We start from the raw sequence: 20,534 nt of genomic DNA, 5'->3' as shown, positions 1-20,534 counted from the left end.
CTTGAATTGTGATTGACCGTATAATCTCAAAGCTACAGACATTCTCACCTCTCAGCTTCTGGAGCTGGATTTAAAAAGCCGTTCCCTCTCGGTCTCATATGACATATTGAAAACATCCTGCAGCATCTCCCAGCAAAGCTATGCGGATGATTGATTTCGCCTTAGTGTATTCCTCTTCAGGATAGCAACAGCATCTTCATCCATTTGCCCTTTTGTTTGGGGGAGTCACCGGGGAAGCCTTGGTAGCACGGCCAGCCAATCAATAAAAGGCTAAGCGGCGACACGACCCTCCTTTTTGGCAAAATCCGTCCAATCGGCGGCGGTTCCTCCGGAGCAGGGGCGTTCCCATCCCCCACCCACCCTGTGACACTGCCCTACCGGAGCTGTGAGTCTGAGCGAAGTGAATGACGTCTCTGCATTTGCGGGCCGCCGACGCAGGGCTGGGTTTCCATTTTCAGAGCGAGTTTCGGGGGGGATCGTCAACATGGAGCCGGAGATGGAGCAGGACAAAACGTTGGAGCTGATGGTAAGGATCGTGTCCATGCGGCACCCCGGACCTCCGCGGGCGGCTGGATCGGTGTTTTACTCGGGCGGGGGGAAGCGCCGAGGCTCGATTCGACGGCGGGGACGAGCTGAGGCGGCTTTTCGGGAGAGGTGGAGGAGAAAGGAGGGGGGGGGAACCAGAAATCAGAGGGAGGGCCTGAAATGATCGCTAGGTTTTGTTAAGAACCCTGCGCGTACGAGCCGGATAGCAGAACAACACCGAGGCGATATCACCCGACAGGTGTAAAGTGTGGGGGTCCCGGGCTGATAGTGGCAACCAGCGGGGGAACGAGGGGCTCGATGGGCAGTGGTCGGCCGGAGACAGCGGAGGGTTCTCGGCGTAGCGTTCACTGCGGTGACGCTGCGCCACTTTAACTGGGCCCTGTCGGATACTTAGCCATCCGGCTAGCGCTGGCTAGAAGGCGACGAAGCACATAAATTCACGGGTAATGTCACGTTATCCCGGGTTTGTTCGGGGCCACCGACACGATGACTGGCATGCGGACCAGTCGGCTCGTTTCCACAGCTCCACGGAATCCAGCTGATATCCTAACAATGCGCTGCCTACGTGTTTATATTTGTCAAGTGCGTAGAAGGAAGTGTTGTGCTTTTTCATTCACACAGGCGAGGTAGCAATTAGCTTCCTAGGTAGCGTGCTAAGATGCTAAGTATCCTTGACTGCCATTTACATATCAAACAGTCCATTGCTCAGGGCAGTTGTAGCTAATTTGGCGAGTAGGAACCTTAACTACCGCTATAAGACAGTTTCCCTCCACGTAAGGTCAGGTTAGGACAACATGTAACGTGGGTTTCTTGTGAAATGATTAGCTACCCCGGTGAGCTAGCCAGCTAGGCTAACATTAGCTGACTAACAGCTAACATTAATATTACAGGGGTCGAAGTGGTCGCTAGGAAGACGTTGGTTGGGATGGGGTCACAACACTTGTTTGGGTCCTTTCGCTCATTTGCTGCTAGTCTCAGTTTGACAGATTGGACAATATAAACACCACATCTGAAGTAGAGAACATCCTTCAGTTTCCCAAGCAAACAAATCCATTTTTATTGTCAGGCAGACCTACGATAGTGAGATAGGCTTAGAAAACGACAGTGTTTTGTAGATGTTATGGACTTAAAGCCTCCTGTGTGGCCTGATTGTTTCTTAAGTTAGAAGTGTGCCTATTATTGCTCAATAACCCTCTCTACAATCACTATAGATGTCTATAGTCCCTGATAGGAACTATGACACAAAATATATCAGTGTTAGGAATAGATTAGTTTGTTTTATATACTTTATAGAAAGAGCACATGCTGTTGTCTATTTCACACCTCATCTCTGATTTCACATATTGAAATATTAGGCCTTACATAAACGCAGGGTTTGAGGAATTACATCCTCCGGTCCTGAAGAAAAGTTAGAAATTTGTCTGGGTTGTGTCTGTGTATTTAATTTGATTTTTGAGTTTCTTTTCTTCCCAGTGTTATTCACTAACCACCCATGAGAGTGGGGATAGCAGAACAGTGGGTCGGGATTCTGTCAAACCAAAAATGGCAATAATTGACAAATTAATCCCATTGCCCCTCCCTCTCCTCTACCTATCCCCACCCAGTTCACGTCTAATAATGCTTTTGTGTGTGTGTGTGTGTGTGTGTGTGTGTGTGTGTGTGTTTACCAGTCTGTATCTTGTATGTGGAAGAGTGTGTGTTCCTGCGCTCACTGTGTCAATGTGTGTGTAGCTCTAATACTGGTTTTTCCCCTCACTATCCCCCACCTCCTTCCTTCTTCTTTTCCCCTCACCTTTTGATAATGTCCCTACTCACCTCCCCTCAATATCAAACCAAACCTTATTTATTTACATTCACATTATTCCTGTATTCCTTGCACTTTCCCACACTCTTGTTCCTCAACAACTACTCACCACTTCCATCTGTCCATCCATTCATCGATCCATCCATTCACTCGTCTCCTTTGGTTTCCTCCTCTGAACATCCCTCATCAACCCCCGCCCCCCCCTCCTCTTTTCCTTTACTTCCCATCTCTGGTCTCTTGCTCTTCCCTGTCTCCTCCTCCCTCACCCTGTCCACTTCGTTCTCCTCCTCCTCCCTTCCTCCCTTCCTCTCTCTCTCTTTCACACAGTGCTCTGTGCCTCGCTCTCTCTGGCTGGGCTGCTCCTCGGTGGCTGAGAGTTTGTGTGCACTCAGGTGCCTGCAGAGCATCCCCTCCACCCGGGCTCACAACCAGGTTCTGCCTCTCTCCTCTTAATTCTGCTGCTCCTCCTCCTCCTCCTCCTCTCCCTTCCCTTCCTCCCTCGCCATCTCCTCACCCATCACTTTTCCACACCCACTTCTCATGAGTCTTAATACCACCAAGGTGCGGAATGCACCCACTCACCCTCCCCTCATCGTCTCACCTCCTCACCTTCCGTTGTCCTTTCCTCCCTGTTGGAAGCACACTGCTCTCAGGTTCTTCTCTGGTGTGTCCTCATACTCGCTCTGCTTTAAACTTAATTTTAGCCGTGCAAACTGTAATTGGCTTCTTTATAATCATGTTAAATCACAGTTCTTGCATCTAAATTAGGTCACAGACATCTAAAAAGAAAGTCAAACAGTGATTGTGCCCTGTAATGAAAACAGGACTCTTTTATAATCAGTTTAGTTTGAATGGTGAAATACTTCCAAAGTACTTTGGTGTGGGTAGAGGGAGGCTGCTGGGGGTACCAGAGAATAACCCTGCATTGAGGAGTAATGTTTTCTCCCCTTCTACCTGGAGATGTGAGGGCCGAGGTGGGGGGTCTTCCTTCAAGCTCTGAGAGGCTACATGCTTGCTTGCCTGCCTGCCTGGCCAAACCTGGTCTGTCTGTTTTATTTCTCCTTTCTTCTCTTCTTCTGCTCTGCATGACCATTAACACCAGCAAACTAGCTTCTTGTCCTGTCTGCTTTAATCTTGGTACCTGTCCTTTCGTTTGTATGTTTGTGTGAATCTTCTAGTGGCAACTACAAACATGTTCTATGTTGGTTTTGCTCTCCACATGTAGCAGCACGGAGTTAGATGCATAACTAAAATGAGTAAAGCCTGGCAGTGCACTCTATGATCCAAATTTGATGGGGTTCTCTGTTTCATTAGAAAAGAATATCTAGAAAATTTAGTAATAGCAATTTTAAGGAGGCCTCAGGTAGAGACCACCTATGACGATTCTTAAGCTTCTGGAGAAACAACAACAGATGAGCTATTACACTAGACAGTCAGGCCTTTATTCTAGCTTTTTCTCCAGCATAGACATTTTCTGACTGACCTTGTACATATAATGTATACAATAGCTTTGACTCTCTCCTTGGTAAAGGCCTTGTGTGTCCCATTCCCCCTAACTAGCTTGTGATATATCTGGGAATAGGGTATATACACTGTTAGGAAAAAACATATATATATATATACTTAGGAGTGAACTTGAAAACGATTATTGTACAGTAGTCCCTTTTTGCCCTCTGACACGGCTTGACTATGTTTTCATGTCGGAGAATTAGCAGTATCTAGAGTGGTCATTTTTTTAATATAGGACTAGATGGTGAATATCCGTTGTACGTTTGAAGGCTGTGCGAGTCAAGTATATGCTAGTTTGATGAGAGTCCTAATTTTCATGTTGACCTTATAACTAGTCCCTTGTATCTTCAGTCACAGCTGTAAGCTGTAGATAACAAGCACCCGTAGGAGGAAAACAGATCTCCATGTTGGTGGTGTATGTTTGAAATGATGAATGCAACAAGATGATATGGCTGCCTCATTGAATATGACTTGCAAAGAAGTTTGCATGCCATAAAGAACTTGCGATTTACCTAATAATTCAGATACAGTCCATTCTTCAGATGATGATGATTTAAATTATTAATAAGAACTGGACAAATGGTCGCCCTGTTAATCTGTCTCTGTGGATATGTGAACTTAAGGCTCTAGTCAAGATAGAAATGACTGGGATCCGGTTGCCTCTCAGTTTTTTTCCTGTAGTCCATATATGCTGTAAGACAACTATCTGACCGGAGTTTCATTACTGTCATGCCTGAGCTCCTGCCAGTGACATACCCAAGATGCTGCAGTTTAATTTCCTGTCCAGACTACATAGCCCACATCAGACGAGCAAGCCGATAGATTCCTTTTGTTGCAGCTCAGTTTTTTTCGCTCCATATGTTTGTGTGTATGCACGTGTTTTTGTGCGTGCACGCCTCAGAAGTCATAATAGTTACCCTTCCTTGGCTGTCTCTGTGGCACTCGTGTCCAGCGCTATCTACACCGCTGCCCCGGTTCTCACAGTGCCTTCAGCACAGACACAAAAAGACTAAGACACTTACCTGCACCATTTCTTTGTTTTGTCCTTTTTCTACAGAACACATCAGGGATGGACTCGCAGAACCTTGTGGACGATCTGTCGCCAAAGAAGACCACAGTTATCAAGGTGTGTGTGTGTGCGCTTGAGGGTAATATGTGGGTGTGTGAACTGTTCCTGTATCTGACACCACAGCTTGGCTAAGAGTTGAGATCTGCATGCTCATTGATGAAGTTAAATATATAGTAATGTTAACTGTGGTGATTTGTGATTAGCAATATACAGTGAAGGCAGATTTTTCTTTCTGCGTGCACAGTTCGCTTCATGAAATAATACAAATAAACACTCAACACTCATTTTGACATTAACATTTATTCTGGACAAATGTTTTTCTTCTGTTCCCACACATACACCACTGATGCACTGCATTGAATTTTTTTTTTTTTTAACTTAATCCATTCTACCACATCGAAAGACTTGATTATGTGCATAGAGTGCTGTAAGGCCCAGAACAGCACCATTGTTACAGCCCCCAGTTTAATCTGATTTAGTCATTTCATACATACGTGTCATTAGGTTAGTTCCACTGTAGTGGATTTGGATTTAAGTTTCTCTTAATTACATAACATCATCTGACAATTTCTCTAATTGCGGAAATAAAGTTTGATATACTTTGATACAGCCGAAATAAGTTCCCCCACACGACTGACATTTCTTATTCAGTATTTTAATTAATATACACTACACTATAATAAAGATATTATGATTATTTAATATTATATTAATGATAATAAAAACTTTCAACACATTTTTAAATGTCTAACATTTATGTCTTCCTCATCATTATAGCTTAGTAACGGTCCTGTTGTGGGGTCCCGCAAGCGTCCATCGGAGGGAAACTATGAGAAGGAGAAAGAACACTGCATCGCACTGTTTGACCAGTGGTCAGAGGCCGACCAGGTGGAGTTTGTCGAGCGACTGATCTCCCGAATGTGCCACTATCAGCATGGCCACATCAACTCCTACCTCAAACCCATGCTGCAGAGGGACTTCATTACTGCGCTGCCAGGTACACATTTGTAAATGCAATATTTACACTACAGTCTGATGAGACACAGTTTAGCACTTAAGCGGTTTGTTTTTGTTTAGCACAAATTTCCTTCCAATCATAGGATTTTATAAATAAAGGAAAATCCTAGTTTACCTCGTAATAATTTGGAGGCAAAAATTAACTCTGATCCTTCTCTGTAGCCCAAGGCTTGGATCACATAGCGGAGAACATCCTGTCTTTCCTGGATGCACGCTCGCTGTGCTCGGCAGAGCTGGTGTGTAAGGAGTGGCAGAGGGTCATCTCGGAGGGTATGCTGTGGAAGAAGCTCATCGAACGCATGGTCCGCACCGACCCGCTCTGGAAAGGCCTGTCTGAACGACATCAGTGGTGAGATTTTGCTAACACACATAGTGGTGCCTATCCTACTACCATATATTATATAAAGATATAAATAGCTGAGGCTTGTATAAATTAAGAGGATTCCCGTTGAGATTTTCAAGTAAACACTTAGTTATTGGATTGTTAGTCTTGTTTTTTGAATTTTAAATGAGCCTGACTGAAGGAGAGAATGAGGAAGTAAGATTATATTCTGTTGTCTTGAGTGTCTGTTGTGGGTGAAAACAAATCCCAGTGGACATAAAGCAGGCAAAGCACTAATATTTTTCTTCCCCCAGGGAGAAATACCTGTTCAAGAACCGCACATCGGAAGTCCCACCCAACTCCTACTATCACTCCCTGTATCCCAAGATCATCCAAGACATAGAGGTGAGACACAACAGCTAAATGGATTTTAGTATTGCACTTGTTGTTTCGAGTAATTTAGCACAGCTTTCTTCATTGCAACGGATATTATTTTCAGTCCATGTTTAAAACGCAAACATTTTTAGTCTGTAGGGACTGTGTGGGAGTATTTTTAGAGAAACTGAATGTAGTGCATTGCCTTTCTTTGTTTTTGCCATTTAAAAAAAGGAACAATACCAACATCAGTACAATATTTGATTATATATTGTATTAACCAGATGGAAACTAGTCAATCATATTACACTATTAATAGTTGGCAAGTTTATTTACATTTATAAAGTTCTGTTTTTTGGGCCAGAATGGTCTACAAACGTGAAGATAATTTTTAACAGTTTATTATTATAGTTAATTGTCTTCAAACCGCAAAAATACTAATAACATTTTCCGGCTTTCTAGATCTTACATATTTCTGTCAGTTCTAACAACATTACGTTGTACAGTATGCAGTGCTACCATCTAGTCTTTGGATGCCTCCTGGTGTTAATCTTTTTCGCTGTTTCTTCCTCGTCCCTCCAGACTATTGAGGCTAATTGGCGGTGTGGCAGACACAACTTGCAGAGGATTCAGTGTCGCTCAGAAAACAGTAAAGGGGTTTACTGTCTCCAGTACGATGATGACAAGATCATCAGTGGCCTTAGGGACAATTCCATCAAGGTATGTGTATTTGAATGGGAAAAACGTCTCAGAAAATGTGAGATCTAATCGCGATGGCTTGGCCCCCTTTATTTGTATTGTTGCTACTGCAACCCACTAGCACCCTCACTAACATTTCAGATGCAAAACTACCTCAGAGGTGGGTAGAATACTGGCAGATAATTTCACTGTCAATTTCATAGATTATTTCTTTTATTATGAAAGGTAAAATTTCCCCTTTTTTCTAATTTTTCTCATTGACAGCTGCTGAAACAAGCACTAATTTCCAAGAATTACAGCTGATGACCACTGTTCTGTACGACAGCAAATCATCAGGATGTGAAAGTCGTGTTGAGTTAGTGCAACTATTTTACAAAATACAAATGTACTGCCCCACCACAGAGTCATCATGTTAACATGGACACCTGTAACAGTTACAATACTAAGACGATAGACTAAATAAGACACCCCCTTGTGAATTGCACTTTCTGATTACCTTAACTTTAACGTCCTTTTGGGATTTAAAAACCTTTGTGACAGTGATATGTAGCAGTTACCAACTCTTTGACAAAGCATGCACTGGCTTCCAATGTTAACAAGATGGAAAAAAAATAACAAGGAGTTGAAACTTATACAAAATCAGAACAAAATAACACAATAGGATAAACAGTACAATCGTGCATTTAACTATTTCAGGTTGTGGTTTTGAAATTGTGGTCGAATGTATGGAGGCATGGATGTTGATGGGAGTCATAATCAAACTGTGTTGTAAAATGTAAAACAGCAATATTAATGGTTTATTCTTTTAGCAACTCATCTTATCATAACTGGAGAATGTCTTGTATAGCATAAGGTTCAATAGTTGGAATATCCCATTCCATGTAAATATAGTCGGTGTGATTGATTTATTTCATCAACATAAGCGCCAGAGTTACATTTCAATTTGTGCAAAATAAATAAGAGCCAGTTTCGCAACTTTTTTTGGTTTGTGGCTACTGAGGCGGTGAAAACATTTTGTAGACATTTGCCAGTCTGCCCTGCTTACCCAAAATGACTTAAAGGAGTAATTAAAATGGATCCCATTTATGTAAGCACCAGTGGTGGAAGGAGCCAAAAGTGTAAGCTGTGAGAAACAATGTATGCTGCGTGTGTGGTTGTTTTCGTCCAACCTATCTTTGTGCATTTATGAATTGAATTTTTTCTTCTGGCTCAGAAGGGCTCATCGTCTCATTGTCTACGTTGCTGAGCTAAACCAGCAGACACGGAGACATAACACAAGTGAATTATAGGTTTAAAGGGCTCAGCTCCAGGCCCGTTGTGTGTTCCATTTATCTGTCTGGCCTGGGAGAAGCGAAGAAGATGATGAAGAAGAGGAGGGGAGGAGAGGGAGCAGATTAGTCTTATTGTTCTAGAGGAGGCTGACGCACATCCAGGGTAGAGCTGAATTGCTCTTTTGCTCACACACAAACAACCCAGCACAGCAGTGGGGAAATGGGGCATGAACAGTAAACACTGTAAGAATAGGCCATTCTTGGCATGACCCAGATCTGCAACCTTTTTCCAAAACCTCTTCTTTTTCTCTTCTTTTTTCTTCTCTGTGTGCCCCTCTTTCAATGTCGCCCTCTGCTTCACCCTCCTTCATCCTCTTCCTCCTCATCATCCTCACTCTCATGCTGCTGTGTTTTCTCCTCACAGATCTGGGATAAGCAGTCACTGGAGTGTCTGAAGATACTGACCGGTCACACAGGCTCAGTGTTGTGTCTGCAGTATGATGAGCGGGTCATCGTCACCGGGTCGTCTGACTCAACTGTCAGGTAAGGCACATGTCTCACAGACTGAATACATGGTTTAATATAAAGAAGGAGCCAAAGCTGTGTCAGCAGAAATAAATGTGATTCCAGTTGCTGAATAGAAAGTTGTTACTCACCGCTTATTAGGCTTAACGACTCAATAGGACTTACTCTGTTACTCTGTCATATTTACTAACCTATTTTTAGACTCAATGAGACGTAAAATGCATGGTGATTTATATATACTTACTTGTTATCCTCAGACTAAAGCTAGCTATTGTATATTATTCAGTTTATAAGTCAAAAATCATGCAGCCTGTTGATATTTCTGAGAGGGTTGCGAAATCACCCAGCAGGTATTAGTACAGACGCGTACAAGAGACATTTGATTCCACCACCAAAGTACAAAAACAGATATGTAAACATTTATTTAGCTTGGGCTCTGTTACAGAAGAAAGGGGTGTCTGCAATGCAGGCTTTGTAATGGAAGGTTAAGTCAGGTCGGACATGGAAGAATCATATTAAATCATACTTATCAACAAAGCACTTTTCACTTTAAAAGAAGCCATAGTGTATTTTAAATATTGTATACTATGAGTTTTCCTTTCTCACTGTTACTGCATTCGGCAGCTGTCTCCACAACATGCAACTCTGTTTAAATATATTTTTCCTGGTTATAGAAGAGCAAGTTTTAATTCTGCTCTTTTAAATCGAAAGTATATTTTTTTTAAGGAGAAATCAATAAAGCTGCTTATAAGATGATTTGACAATGTTTTTATTTACAAATAGACTTTTCTTGAAAACATTAGGGACACTTTTTTTTTCAACAAATTACCAATAATATTCTCCATCTCTCTTTTGAGATGTGAGAATCAATGGTGGTTTGTTATGTTGTTAAATCGCAGTACAGAGAAAACAGTCATTTGATAGAAAGATTTTATTTTTAGGGTCTATGATCACACAACAGGTAAGATGGGTGTCAGTAAAATCACTCATCCTGAGGGTTCTATTTTTTGAATAAGAATATAGTGATGATTTCATTCACACAACAAAGTTTACTGACAGTGTTTGTATGAATGGCAGCTGTGTGTTATCGTTTCTTAACTTTATTAACCATATGTCCTGCAAGACTGCCACAAACCTATCCAGTGCAGCGGATTTAAACATGAATTATATAATAAAACACAACATGGAAAAACAAATTCTAATATCAGTTTATTTATTTTCATTATGTACAACATAGCTTTTATTTCCACATTTTATGAATTTAGTTTCAGGCTAAAAAGATGGTTCTGCTGCTTTTCACATTTCTATAATTTCTGCACACTTTCTGTCTCTAGCCTGTTTTTCACAGTACAAAATACCTTCTGCCTGTTTTGAATCCCCCAGTTTACAGTTGGGTTCCCACCCAATCTACAGCGGCTCCTCACAGTCAGACAATAAAAACACTATATACAGATGCAATATAAACCACTGAAGTTTATTATTTCATAGTGGGTTAGATTTACTTTCATTAGCAGAGATAGCGGGATATGTTTTATTGCAGATTTTTTAAAGACCTGGCCGGTCTGTTTATGTCGACACTTGCTTGGCTACTTCACACAGAAGCTCAACATTAATTCTCGTATTACTTCACACTTCAGCCGTACTTGCTGGGCGGTATCCAAGGAAAATGTGACTTCACTTCCTTAGCAACAGCTTGACAGGCACTTTGTTTTTAAATTTGGTTGTAAGCTTTTCCAGTGTTTTCTGCATTCGCTGTTCAGTTACATGTTCCTCACAGCCTTGTGTGTGTGTGTGTGTGTGCGTGCACGTACGTGAACTCTGAGTTACTCTCCATTGTAAAACTAATAAACATAATTCTCTCTCATGTATCCATTGTTTTCCTTTTCCTTCACTCCCGCTACATGTCTTTTCCACTCTCCCTTCTTTTATTTCGTTTCGACAACTCTTCCTGCTGCCCTCATCTTTCTTTCCTACACCCCCCCCCCTCCCCCTTGTCATTTTCCACTTTTCCCCCCCCTTTGTCATTCCTTCTCTCTTTGTCTCTCACCCATCCCCTTTCATTCAACATCCCCATTTGTCTTTCCTGCCCTAATTTCACCTTCTCTTTCTCTCCCTCCGCTACCTTTGCCCTCATCAATTGGCCACCCTGCCATCTCTCCTTATGTCTGTTTTCATTTCCTCCTCTTTCCCTCTGCGCCTCTCCTTCTCTCTCCTCTGCAGGGTGTGGGAGGTAATGACGGGTGAGGTACTTAACACACTGATCCACCACAACGAGGCAGTGCTTCACCTGCGCTTCGCCAACGGTCTGATGGTCACCTGCTCCAAGGACCGTTCAATTGCAGTTTGGGACATGGCCTCACCCACTGACATCAGCCTACGTCGGGTCCTGGTGGGACACCGAGCAGCTGTCAACGTGGTCGACTTCGATGACAAATACATTGTGTCCGCCTCAGGGGACCGCACCATCAAGGTAACACGAGAACTTGACTCCTAAAGAAATATATCTGATAGTCGCTGGAGGGTAGGGTTTTGTAAAATGTTGTTTAACTGGTAAAGTTTGGAGCTCTGACCTTTAACCAGATGACACAGTTTTCTTTCTTATCAGTTTTCTCCAGTATTTACAGTCTAATTTGAAATAAACCCCAGAGGCACTGATTAACAGGGGGATGGACTTGTTTGTATTTCATTTTGTTGTTAAGTTCACATCTGCATGGTTTCATGGCATCACAGTATACAATATTTTTTTATCATTATTATCATCAGTTTCAAATTGAGGAAGTATTTACATCCCTTATGTAAATACAAGTACTAATAGCACTGTAAAAGTTCTGTGATATTAGTATCTATATTATATCTGCTGATTATTTTCTTCATCAATCAATTGATTGTTTGTGAAAAATTCTGAAAATAGTTCTTCACAAGTTTTCTAACTGCATAAAAGTAAACCCAGACTGATCCTGTCTGACTTCAACACGCACGCATGCATATCAGCCTCCAAGTTGGGCAAGTTGTGTGTTTCTTCATGGGGTCAGATCGACCCCATTTCAGTGTGTGTCCCACTCAGAAGTTAATGAACAGACAAACAATCCAGAATGTGGGAAATCATTCTGATATTCCTCACATGTTAGGATCATTATTTGAACATTTAAATGTTTTTTAAGTCTGAATCCAAGTTATAAACCAGACACATACTTCTCCACTGAGCGATGTTGTTCTAGGTGATTGAGAAACATGCTTGATGTGTTTCCCCTTTCGAAAAACAGCACATTCAGGTTTTGGGATATCCAAATTATTCCCACTCTGCTGATTTAAGTTTCTTTTCTGGGGTAGGAAGAAAGGTGATATCTCTCTGCCATTGTCTCTGCTACTTGTGTGTGTGGCACAAAGGAAATGCTCAGACACACGTGTCATTCTCTATTCAGTTGCATTTTTGTCCGCCTATTCCGTTGTTAGAAGGCAAATGGACACAGTAGGATAACATCAGTTTCATACCACGGCGTTTCATGAAACCAGAGCACTGCTACAACCGATTGTGATGTGAATTTTATGGACTAAGACAGTGAAATGAAACAAACACTTACCTATCTGTGTTGTCCCCCCCCCTGCAGGTATGGAGCACCAGCACCTGTGAGTTTGTGCGCACTCTAAATGGTCATAAGCGGGGTATTGCCTGTCTACAGTACAGAGATCGTCTGGTGGTCAGTGGCTCATCTGACAACACAATCCGGTAAGCATGTGAAACCTGAACACAAACCAACATATTTCAACCAGAAGGGTGTTTTTACAAGAGCCTCTATTGTTAGCGGTCTACTAAAGATGTATATGGTTAATGTATTTAAGTATAATTATTACTGTTAAGAGAAAATAAATCGTTTTGTCCAATGATTCGCAATTTATTTACTGTTTAAACATCGTGGATCTCTTAACCAGACATCCAGAAGTCCTCTTGGGCTGAAAACATAATATTATATAATGTAGCTGGAAAAATTTGTTGAGTGGTGATTTAAACATTGTTTAGTCTGTTTATTGCTGTTTGTAAACTGAGGCTTTTCTCTGTGCAGGTTATGGGACATAGAATGTGGGGCATGTTTGCGAGTCCTGGAAGGTCATGAGGAATTGGTGCGCTGCATTCGCTTTGACAACAAGAGGATCGTCAGCGGCGCCTACGACGGGTGAGTGTTATAAATGAATGCTAGCATGTGGGTTTTTTGCGCAAAGACTGAATTTGTCCCTGACGTCGTGTCGTGTCGTGTTTCACTCTGCAGTAAGATCAAGGTGTGGGACCTGCAGGCAGCGCTTGACCCACGAGCCCCGGCCAGCACATTATGTCTGCGCACTCTAGTGGTGAGTACCTGTGATTTACTGTGTTGACACATGGTTAACAGGTGGCGCTAATGCACAAGTGTCTTTAGCCACTTTTTATAATGAATTTAGATTAAAAAAATGTCAGCTGTAAAGGATAAAAAAAAGTTTTAACTAACCACTGCTGGAATGTTAAAGAGATGACAACCCATTTTCTAGTTTGAATTTAATTCTCTCTCATAGAAGATTAAACTACTTTCATATTAAAATTTCATATGAAAACCTGAGTGAGATTCAGTATATCCCAAACTTTGAGTTTCATGTGGTTGTTGTCTTGGATGGGGAAATGGTTCCTGTAAAAACACAACTGAATTCTGAAGCTAATGAACAATCGCACAACACTAGTCCATCAACCTGCACTTTCAGCTTCAATGGTGACATCCCAAACGTTGTACCATCCTTATAATGTGTTTGTGTGTCTACAGGAGCACTCTGGCCGCGTGTTCCGTCTCCAGTTCGATGAGTTTCAGATCATCAGCAGTTCTCATGACGACACCATTCTGATCTGGGACTTCCTGAACGTCTCAACCAACGGGCAGTCAGAGGGACGGTCTCCCTCCCGCACCTACACTTACATTTCTAGATAGCAGGTACAAAAACACTCTCACACGCGGCTGGAAAGAGCTTCCTGTAAAAATGTAACGACCTGCATTACCGATGAGGTCGACAGAATTACTTCCTGTGCTGTGCATAATTGTATTTATGATCCCTGAGTGGACCCGTGTGTGACTGGGAAACTGCTTCTCCTCCTCCTCAGGTGGCGCCGTCCACTGCACCCTTCCTTGGAGGAGCCCAGGGCTGATGGGCTGATGGATGCATCCATCATGGAAAAGGAGTCCATCTCCTCTCTTTCCTCTTCGTCATCTCTCTGTCCACTTCCCCACCCTGCACCCCGCCACCTCACCCCTCCTCAGCCCGTTCTGACAGACTCTAAAGCTTGTGCCCATGGCCTGCCCAGTACGGTGACATGTACACACAGACACGCACATATACACACAGGTCAACACTGATGAGGACGCCCGACTACGCAACCAATGCAACTCTCCCAAGAAGTTCACCTTCAACTCTTAATTTATGTTTTGTAAAGTACACTAATGACAGTATTACCGTAGATCTTATATAAGTCACAAGCTCCCTTTTGTCCCTTTGATAGAAACTTCAAGCAGCTTCTGCTCCTCGGTTTTCAACCCCCCTGCCAAAACAGGTTCCCACAGATATGGAATCGCTTATAGATATATATTTATATATACATATATATTACACACATACACACGCACACACACAAACACACACAGTGGCGCAGTTGGACAGAGGATGACAGGAGCTGTGATGCGGGAGACAGAGACTCTTTACTCAGCTCTAGAAAAAGGAGGGGAGGATGGGAGACGGAGAGAGTGAACGAGGGAGAATGTTTGGGGAATGACCTCCCTGCTCCCTCTCACTCCCTCTTACTCTGCCCTGTCTCTCTCGACACCCCCCGAGCCCCACCTCCCCTTCGCTCCCCCCCTTCGCTCTAACCCCCAGAGATGCACACTTGCTTGGAACACGGGGGGGCACGCACACTCGAGATTCGAGTGCGTTTGTTGTATGTGGACTTATGTGAAATGGCCGAACAGAGCAGAAGCGTCAAACAAACAGACATGCATGTGAGGTTGCCATGGATACAGCATCCCGGCGCACCTCTGCTTTTTTTTTCTCTAACTCTTACTTTCTTACTGTTTTTTATTACTGTTATTTTCTAATTTTATTTGAGTATTTTGGTTCTTAGTACCAACATCATACTAAGCGTAGTCCTCTTTCTCTTTCCCTCTCTTACGCTCTCTCTCTCTTTCTGTCTTTTTCCTCCATTCTTTCTTCTAACTTCCTCCCTTGGTCATCTGTCCCTCTCACTCCATCTCTCTCTCTCTCTCTCCCTCCCATCATCTACGTGCTTGCTTTGGTTATGAGAGAAGCTGGAACTCAAGAGCTCAAATTTAGCTGTAAACGGAGTTGTCTTGTCAAAAATTGTGTTGTATATTAAAAATGATTTTTTAAAGAAGAAAATGACCTTATTGTGAATAAAGTACTTGACAGTGGTGGAGTGTTGAGCCAACTGTAACATGAATGAGAGTCTAGTTGTCTGTGTGTGCGAGTGTGTGTGTGTGTGGGCGTGCATGTGTCTGTGTCCTATGCTGCCTCTGTATCTGACATGTTCCCAGACTGTTCCTCCTCCTCTTCAAACTACAGGGAACAAACCGCTCAGTTTTCTGGATTGCTGACAAGAATACTTGAAAATGAAAACAAGAGAATTGTTTGTCAAAAGAGGTTTTTAACTCCTGATCATGTGACTGGATTTTACTGGAACATCTTGTATCTTTGAGTGTTTTCCTCCAGCAGCAACTCGACTCAGCAGACATCATTTGGGGATGAATACGATGGAGGAAGGTGCAACTGAAAGCTCAGGGAAAGGGTGGGTAGTGAAGCTTTTAGTGTTTTTATGTTTTTATTTTCATAATATGCTGATTTGAATGTTTTCTGGCCAGTGTTTACATGTGCACTGGTATCTGGATGGAACATGAGAAAAGAGGTTGTTCACATCCTAGATTGTGAAAGCATGTGTGTACAGTTATTCATCTCACACCAACCAAACCTGGGTGAGGTGTTTTCTTGCCTTAGAGTTGTGTTTATTCGAGAACTCCGCTATCGCGATGAGACCTCGAGGTTTCAACATCAATTATTCTAATAGAAGTTGGTAGAGCGCATCTCTGCTGAGGCCCAAAAGTCCCATTAAAATTATATCAAGCTGCACAATCACAGATATCGGTTCCCTTTTTCCAATAAGATCCATCCACTACTCTCTGGGACAATTGAAAATGGAAATGAGTTGGCTCTGCCACCTTGATCTGGATCCACACCTAATGTAATGTTTTCCCCTGACCCATACAAAACACATCCTTCCTCCGAGTGTCGTGGAAATCCAATCCGCTGTTTGTCTAATCATGCAAACAAACCTACGAAATGCCCAGACCTGTGGCAAAAAGGAAACCATCTTATATAGGTGGATACTAGATGTAAGTCTGTTCTTTGAGTTCTGGTTGTTATGGATCGCAACATGGACTTTAGGTGGGTATATGTTTGTCGTCCTGTGAGGAAGAGACGATCTGCATTCCACAATAAGTTTCATAATGTTAGAACATGTTTGATACAAGTTTTTAAAAAGTGTTTTTGTAAAGATGTGACCAAGTTAATTGAATTGATACAAACCGGCACTTAATGACATTTCACACATTTTGAATCTTCATCAGGTAGAATGAATTTAGACTGTCAACATTAATTGTTAATAAAAGTGTTCAACTGCAGAATATTTTGCTTCTGTGAAAGTCAAAAGTTGTGTGAAGTAAACATTTCTATTTCAATTAAAATATATATTCTCTTATCACATTTTATATGTATTAAAACAAAGTGACATTATGCACCTGTTGGAAAAATACTTTCCAGGGTAAATTTCACAATTGTTTCCTTTCACATTTTAGACTTTTCTTAAGCGTGATACATCTATTTAGTTTGGCCACTAGGTGGGAGTATAAACTCAGCTATCTCCTCCACTCTAATCTGTTATGAGACTTGGGCTCTCAGTGTTTGGAGTCTAAACAACCTGTTACAGTACAACACACACTCAGTCCCGTAAACACCGTAATCGTGAAGGACCAATGTGTGTTTAAAATCCTGGGTGCGATGCATTTACAGTGTTTGAGTTGTGCAGTGCGTCCGCCCGGTTCTTGTACAGTGTGTATTCTCTCTGCTCGGAGGAGGAGGAGGAGGAGGAGGGGAGTTGGCCGGCTGACGGGAGTTGGTTTTCAACATTTCTGGGTTTAGTTCAGTATAGTAGAATGTTTTAAATTCTGGGAAGAAGTTATGTGGGATGGATTTGTGCTCGGTGGAGCACCATTAGTATATGATGTGTGTGTGTGTTGGATATGGGTGTGTGTGCTTCCTCTGGGTCTGTGGGATTTTGGCCCATAATTCCTGCAGCTCTCAGGTCACAGCTCCGTTCTCACGCACATATTTGGCATTCCTTCCCCGACATGATTACCATACACCTTCCACTCTGGGTTTGGCTATGCGGGATATTTCCATCATTCCGGGGTGGAACTGGAGCAACGTTCCAGCAATGAGCAACTCACCCCCACCACCTCCCCTACCCCCCCAAAACCAGTCTTCTTTATCCCACATCCACACCTCGATTCCCTCCCACCCCACTGTCCTCTTTATACACCCAAGCACCCCCCCGGCACAGATTCCTGCTGCCTTGCAATGGGAATCCTCCGGTAAAACCCTTTTTCTCCCCCTGAGTCAGCTGTTTGTGTCTGCCGGCATGATTGGGTCATTTGGCAGCGACATCTCTTCAGTGACCTCCTGCTAGGAGAGGGAAGGAAGGGGAGGGATGGAGGGGGGATAAGAGCAGGACAGATGAGACGAGAAGCAGCCATGGAACTCTATCTAACTACTGCACGTTTCCCTTCCTCTTTTTTCGGTCTGACCCTTTGTGCTGCATATTCTTGGCCTAAGCCTTGGTCGATGTGGAGCTGACTGTTGATTTTTGCACAACAGTCGGGACTCGACAGTTTTTCTAGGCAATTTCACAGGGTTCCTGAGCGAGGCCGGTCCACCTCCGACTTGTGTTTGTCATGTAATTGAATACACCGTGAGTCGAACTTCAGTGACTACCTCACGCCAAACCAACAAGAAATATGGAAACTTGAGAATCCATTCTTCTGTGGCCGTTCAGAGTCTGCACCTTGTCTCTATTACATATCTGCCAGTCTGAGAACTTTTCCCAGACGATGAATTGTTGTGGGAAATGCAGGATTTAATAGTTTCAGACTCAACTCGTACGTCTTAGGAAAAACAGAGTTCTTGTCCCGTGGTACTTGGCCGGAGAAGATTTTCAAATCTTTGATATAGTTTTCTAACATGTTCGAAGCCAGCTATATGGATGCAATCAAGTCATTTAAATATATATTTTGAATTAATCAGTATCTATCTTTAAAAATTCCCCCAAAAAAGACATATCTATTAGGATTGGACAATAGGGATCAAATCTATCACAGTAGGTGTTTCATATAAAAATAGTTGATATATATATATTGTGATACAGTGGATTTTCTGTAGTGGATAGTAATGTATGATTTTGCTGCAAAAATCCTGAACAATGAGACAATACACTCCGATTCAATGATTCACATTCTCTAATTGTATGGCTCAATCTCTGGTGGTTAGATTGAATCATGGTCAATCATCAAATTGCCCATCTTTAAACCCTCATTCGGCATAATATATTCCAAATGTTTGTTTTCTTGAACCACTATTCCCAAACCCAACTGAAATCTGTTATTGATTATTTGAAACAGAGAAAAGCATCAAACCTTCAACTTTATAGTAGATTTTTTAAACCCAAACTCCTAAATATGAAAAATGTCAGATTAACCAGTAAAGGCAGCCGAACACATCTGAAGCAACTTGCATGTCTTGTTGATAGAAACCAGTATGAAGAAAGAAACAATTTAAAGAGGCGTGGAGACACAGGAAATGTTTCTGTAAGGTTTACTGAGTCGAGAAAGACTGCTGCACACACAGAGCTGAAATAAATAAATGAAATAATTTTATCATAATAATTATAGTAACCGTCATATTAAGATTGCTTATTTAGGGTTTTCTGTCTTCTTTTTTTATATATATAATATATATAACTTTCAATAAATTGTTCCCTTTAATATTTGTTTTTCTCCTGGGTGTATGCATGAGACTTTGGTTTTGTTCCACTGAATGTCCTGGTAGCAGCACTCTGTATCCAAGATATCGCACGGGAGCATCGTCCCCTGGGTGGTTTCTATAGCAATGGTGCTAATTGAGAAGGCACCCTCCCCGCCATGCTCGTCCCTGCGCTCTTCACCCGCCGCACCTATAAGCGGAGGGCGTTTTGTCCTTGGGGTGTTGGTGGTGGGGGGGGGGGAAACGTGGGGGAGGAGTCGTGAAGAAGGTCTCCAGTTGTCTTTGGTCGGTTGTTGGTTTGGTTCGCTGTGACTGGCTGGCTGTATTTGGTGCAGCTTGTTTTTTTTTTTTATACATTCCAGTTCCTAAAGCTTCAGTCCCTGCGGTGAGTTGTCACGGGTTCATGCAGGGACTGCGTGGTCCCTTTCCAGAGTCCCTTGTGATCCAGCTTCACTCATGGTTGTTGGTGCACTCACTCACTCACTCATTCACACACACACACAAGCACATGCACAACCGTACAAACGTTTCCTCGTCCTCCTTCAACAAACATGCATTTATTCAGTAAGACACTCACTCGAGTCCTCTTGTCTCTCGTCCTTCCGCTCGTCTCACCCAACAGTCTCACTGGTTCCCACCAATTTAGCAGTGAGACAAATAAGTGCGTCACATGTCAACAGTCAATTATTGGTCCATATGATCCGCTGCGCAGACCACTCTGTCCCTTTGTCCACTCCGCCGTCTTCCTGTCTTCTCCTGCTTGCTTTCCCTTTATCCGGAGGCTAAGCACCCGCTCTCTTGTTCAGTCAGTCGTTCCCACCCTTGTTGCCTCTGTATGGTCCAGTTGTAATCCCGTACTTGACAGTGTCAAGCTGGTCCAGAACAGGAGATGTGGAGGCCTTGAGGTTTTTTGTGGTGGGGGGGGGGGGAATAAAGGCCTTTGTCGAGCCCGGGGAGTCTGGCTGCCCTTCAGGTTTTCCTGTCAGTATTTCTGTCCAGTGAACGGAAGCAGACCAGGTCCAGCCACGGACTGGTAGTGCTCCAGTTGGTCCAGTAAGGGAACTAAAACTGAGAAGAATAATCAATAACTAAGGGGCTGTAGTGGCAAATTAGTAGGTGTAAAGCTAAACCCCGTGAATGATTCATCAAGTTTCTGGTCAATGTTTGTCCCAACAAAGGGAGGTGTTGAGTCATGTGTGATAGAAGTGATGACCGGGTTAGCCATTGGCAGGCTCAGGTCAAGGCTGTGGACGACAAGACAGCGGGTGCTAGCGTTAGCCACTA

General features: G+C 42.8%; 1 protein-coding gene across 2 annotated transcripts; it reads left to right on the top strand.

Moving 5' to 3' along the window:
- The first annotated feature begins 397 nt into the window (after positions 1–397).
- fbxw11a (F-box and WD repeat domain containing 11a) lies at positions 398–15,603 on the top strand. 2 transcript variants are annotated; one of them, XM_061079642.1, is made up of 13 exons: positions 398–526; positions 4,917–4,985; positions 5,706–5,925; positions 6,108–6,294; positions 6,582–6,672; positions 7,225–7,362; positions 9,037–9,155; positions 11,358–11,607; positions 12,746–12,864; positions 13,199–13,309; positions 13,403–13,481; positions 13,925–14,089; positions 14,257–15,603. In XM_061079642.1, the coding sequence occupies exons 1-12, from the start codon at positions 485–487 to the stop codon at positions 14,084–14,086; spliced, it is 1,587 nt and encodes a 528-aa protein (XP_060935625.1). In that variant the 5' UTR covers positions 398–484; the 3' UTR covers positions 14,087–14,089; positions 14,257–15,603. The 2 variants fall into 2 exon arrangements, with proteins under 2 accessions (XP_060935625.1, XP_060935626.1); XM_061079643.1 differs by lacking the exon at positions 398–526 and adding an exon at positions 925–989.
- The last annotated feature ends 4,931 nt before the right edge of the window (positions 15,604–20,534 follow it).

The sequence above is a fragment of the Limanda limanda genome, chromosome 10, assembly GCF_963576545.1.
Source record: "Limanda limanda chromosome 10, fLimLim1.1, whole genome shotgun sequence".
NCBI classification, from domain to species: domain Eukaryota; kingdom Metazoa; phylum Chordata; class Actinopteri; order Pleuronectiformes; family Pleuronectidae; genus Limanda; species Limanda limanda.
Note: the sequence above shows the minus strand (reverse complement) of the source record. Positions and strands in the feature narration are given on the sequence as shown.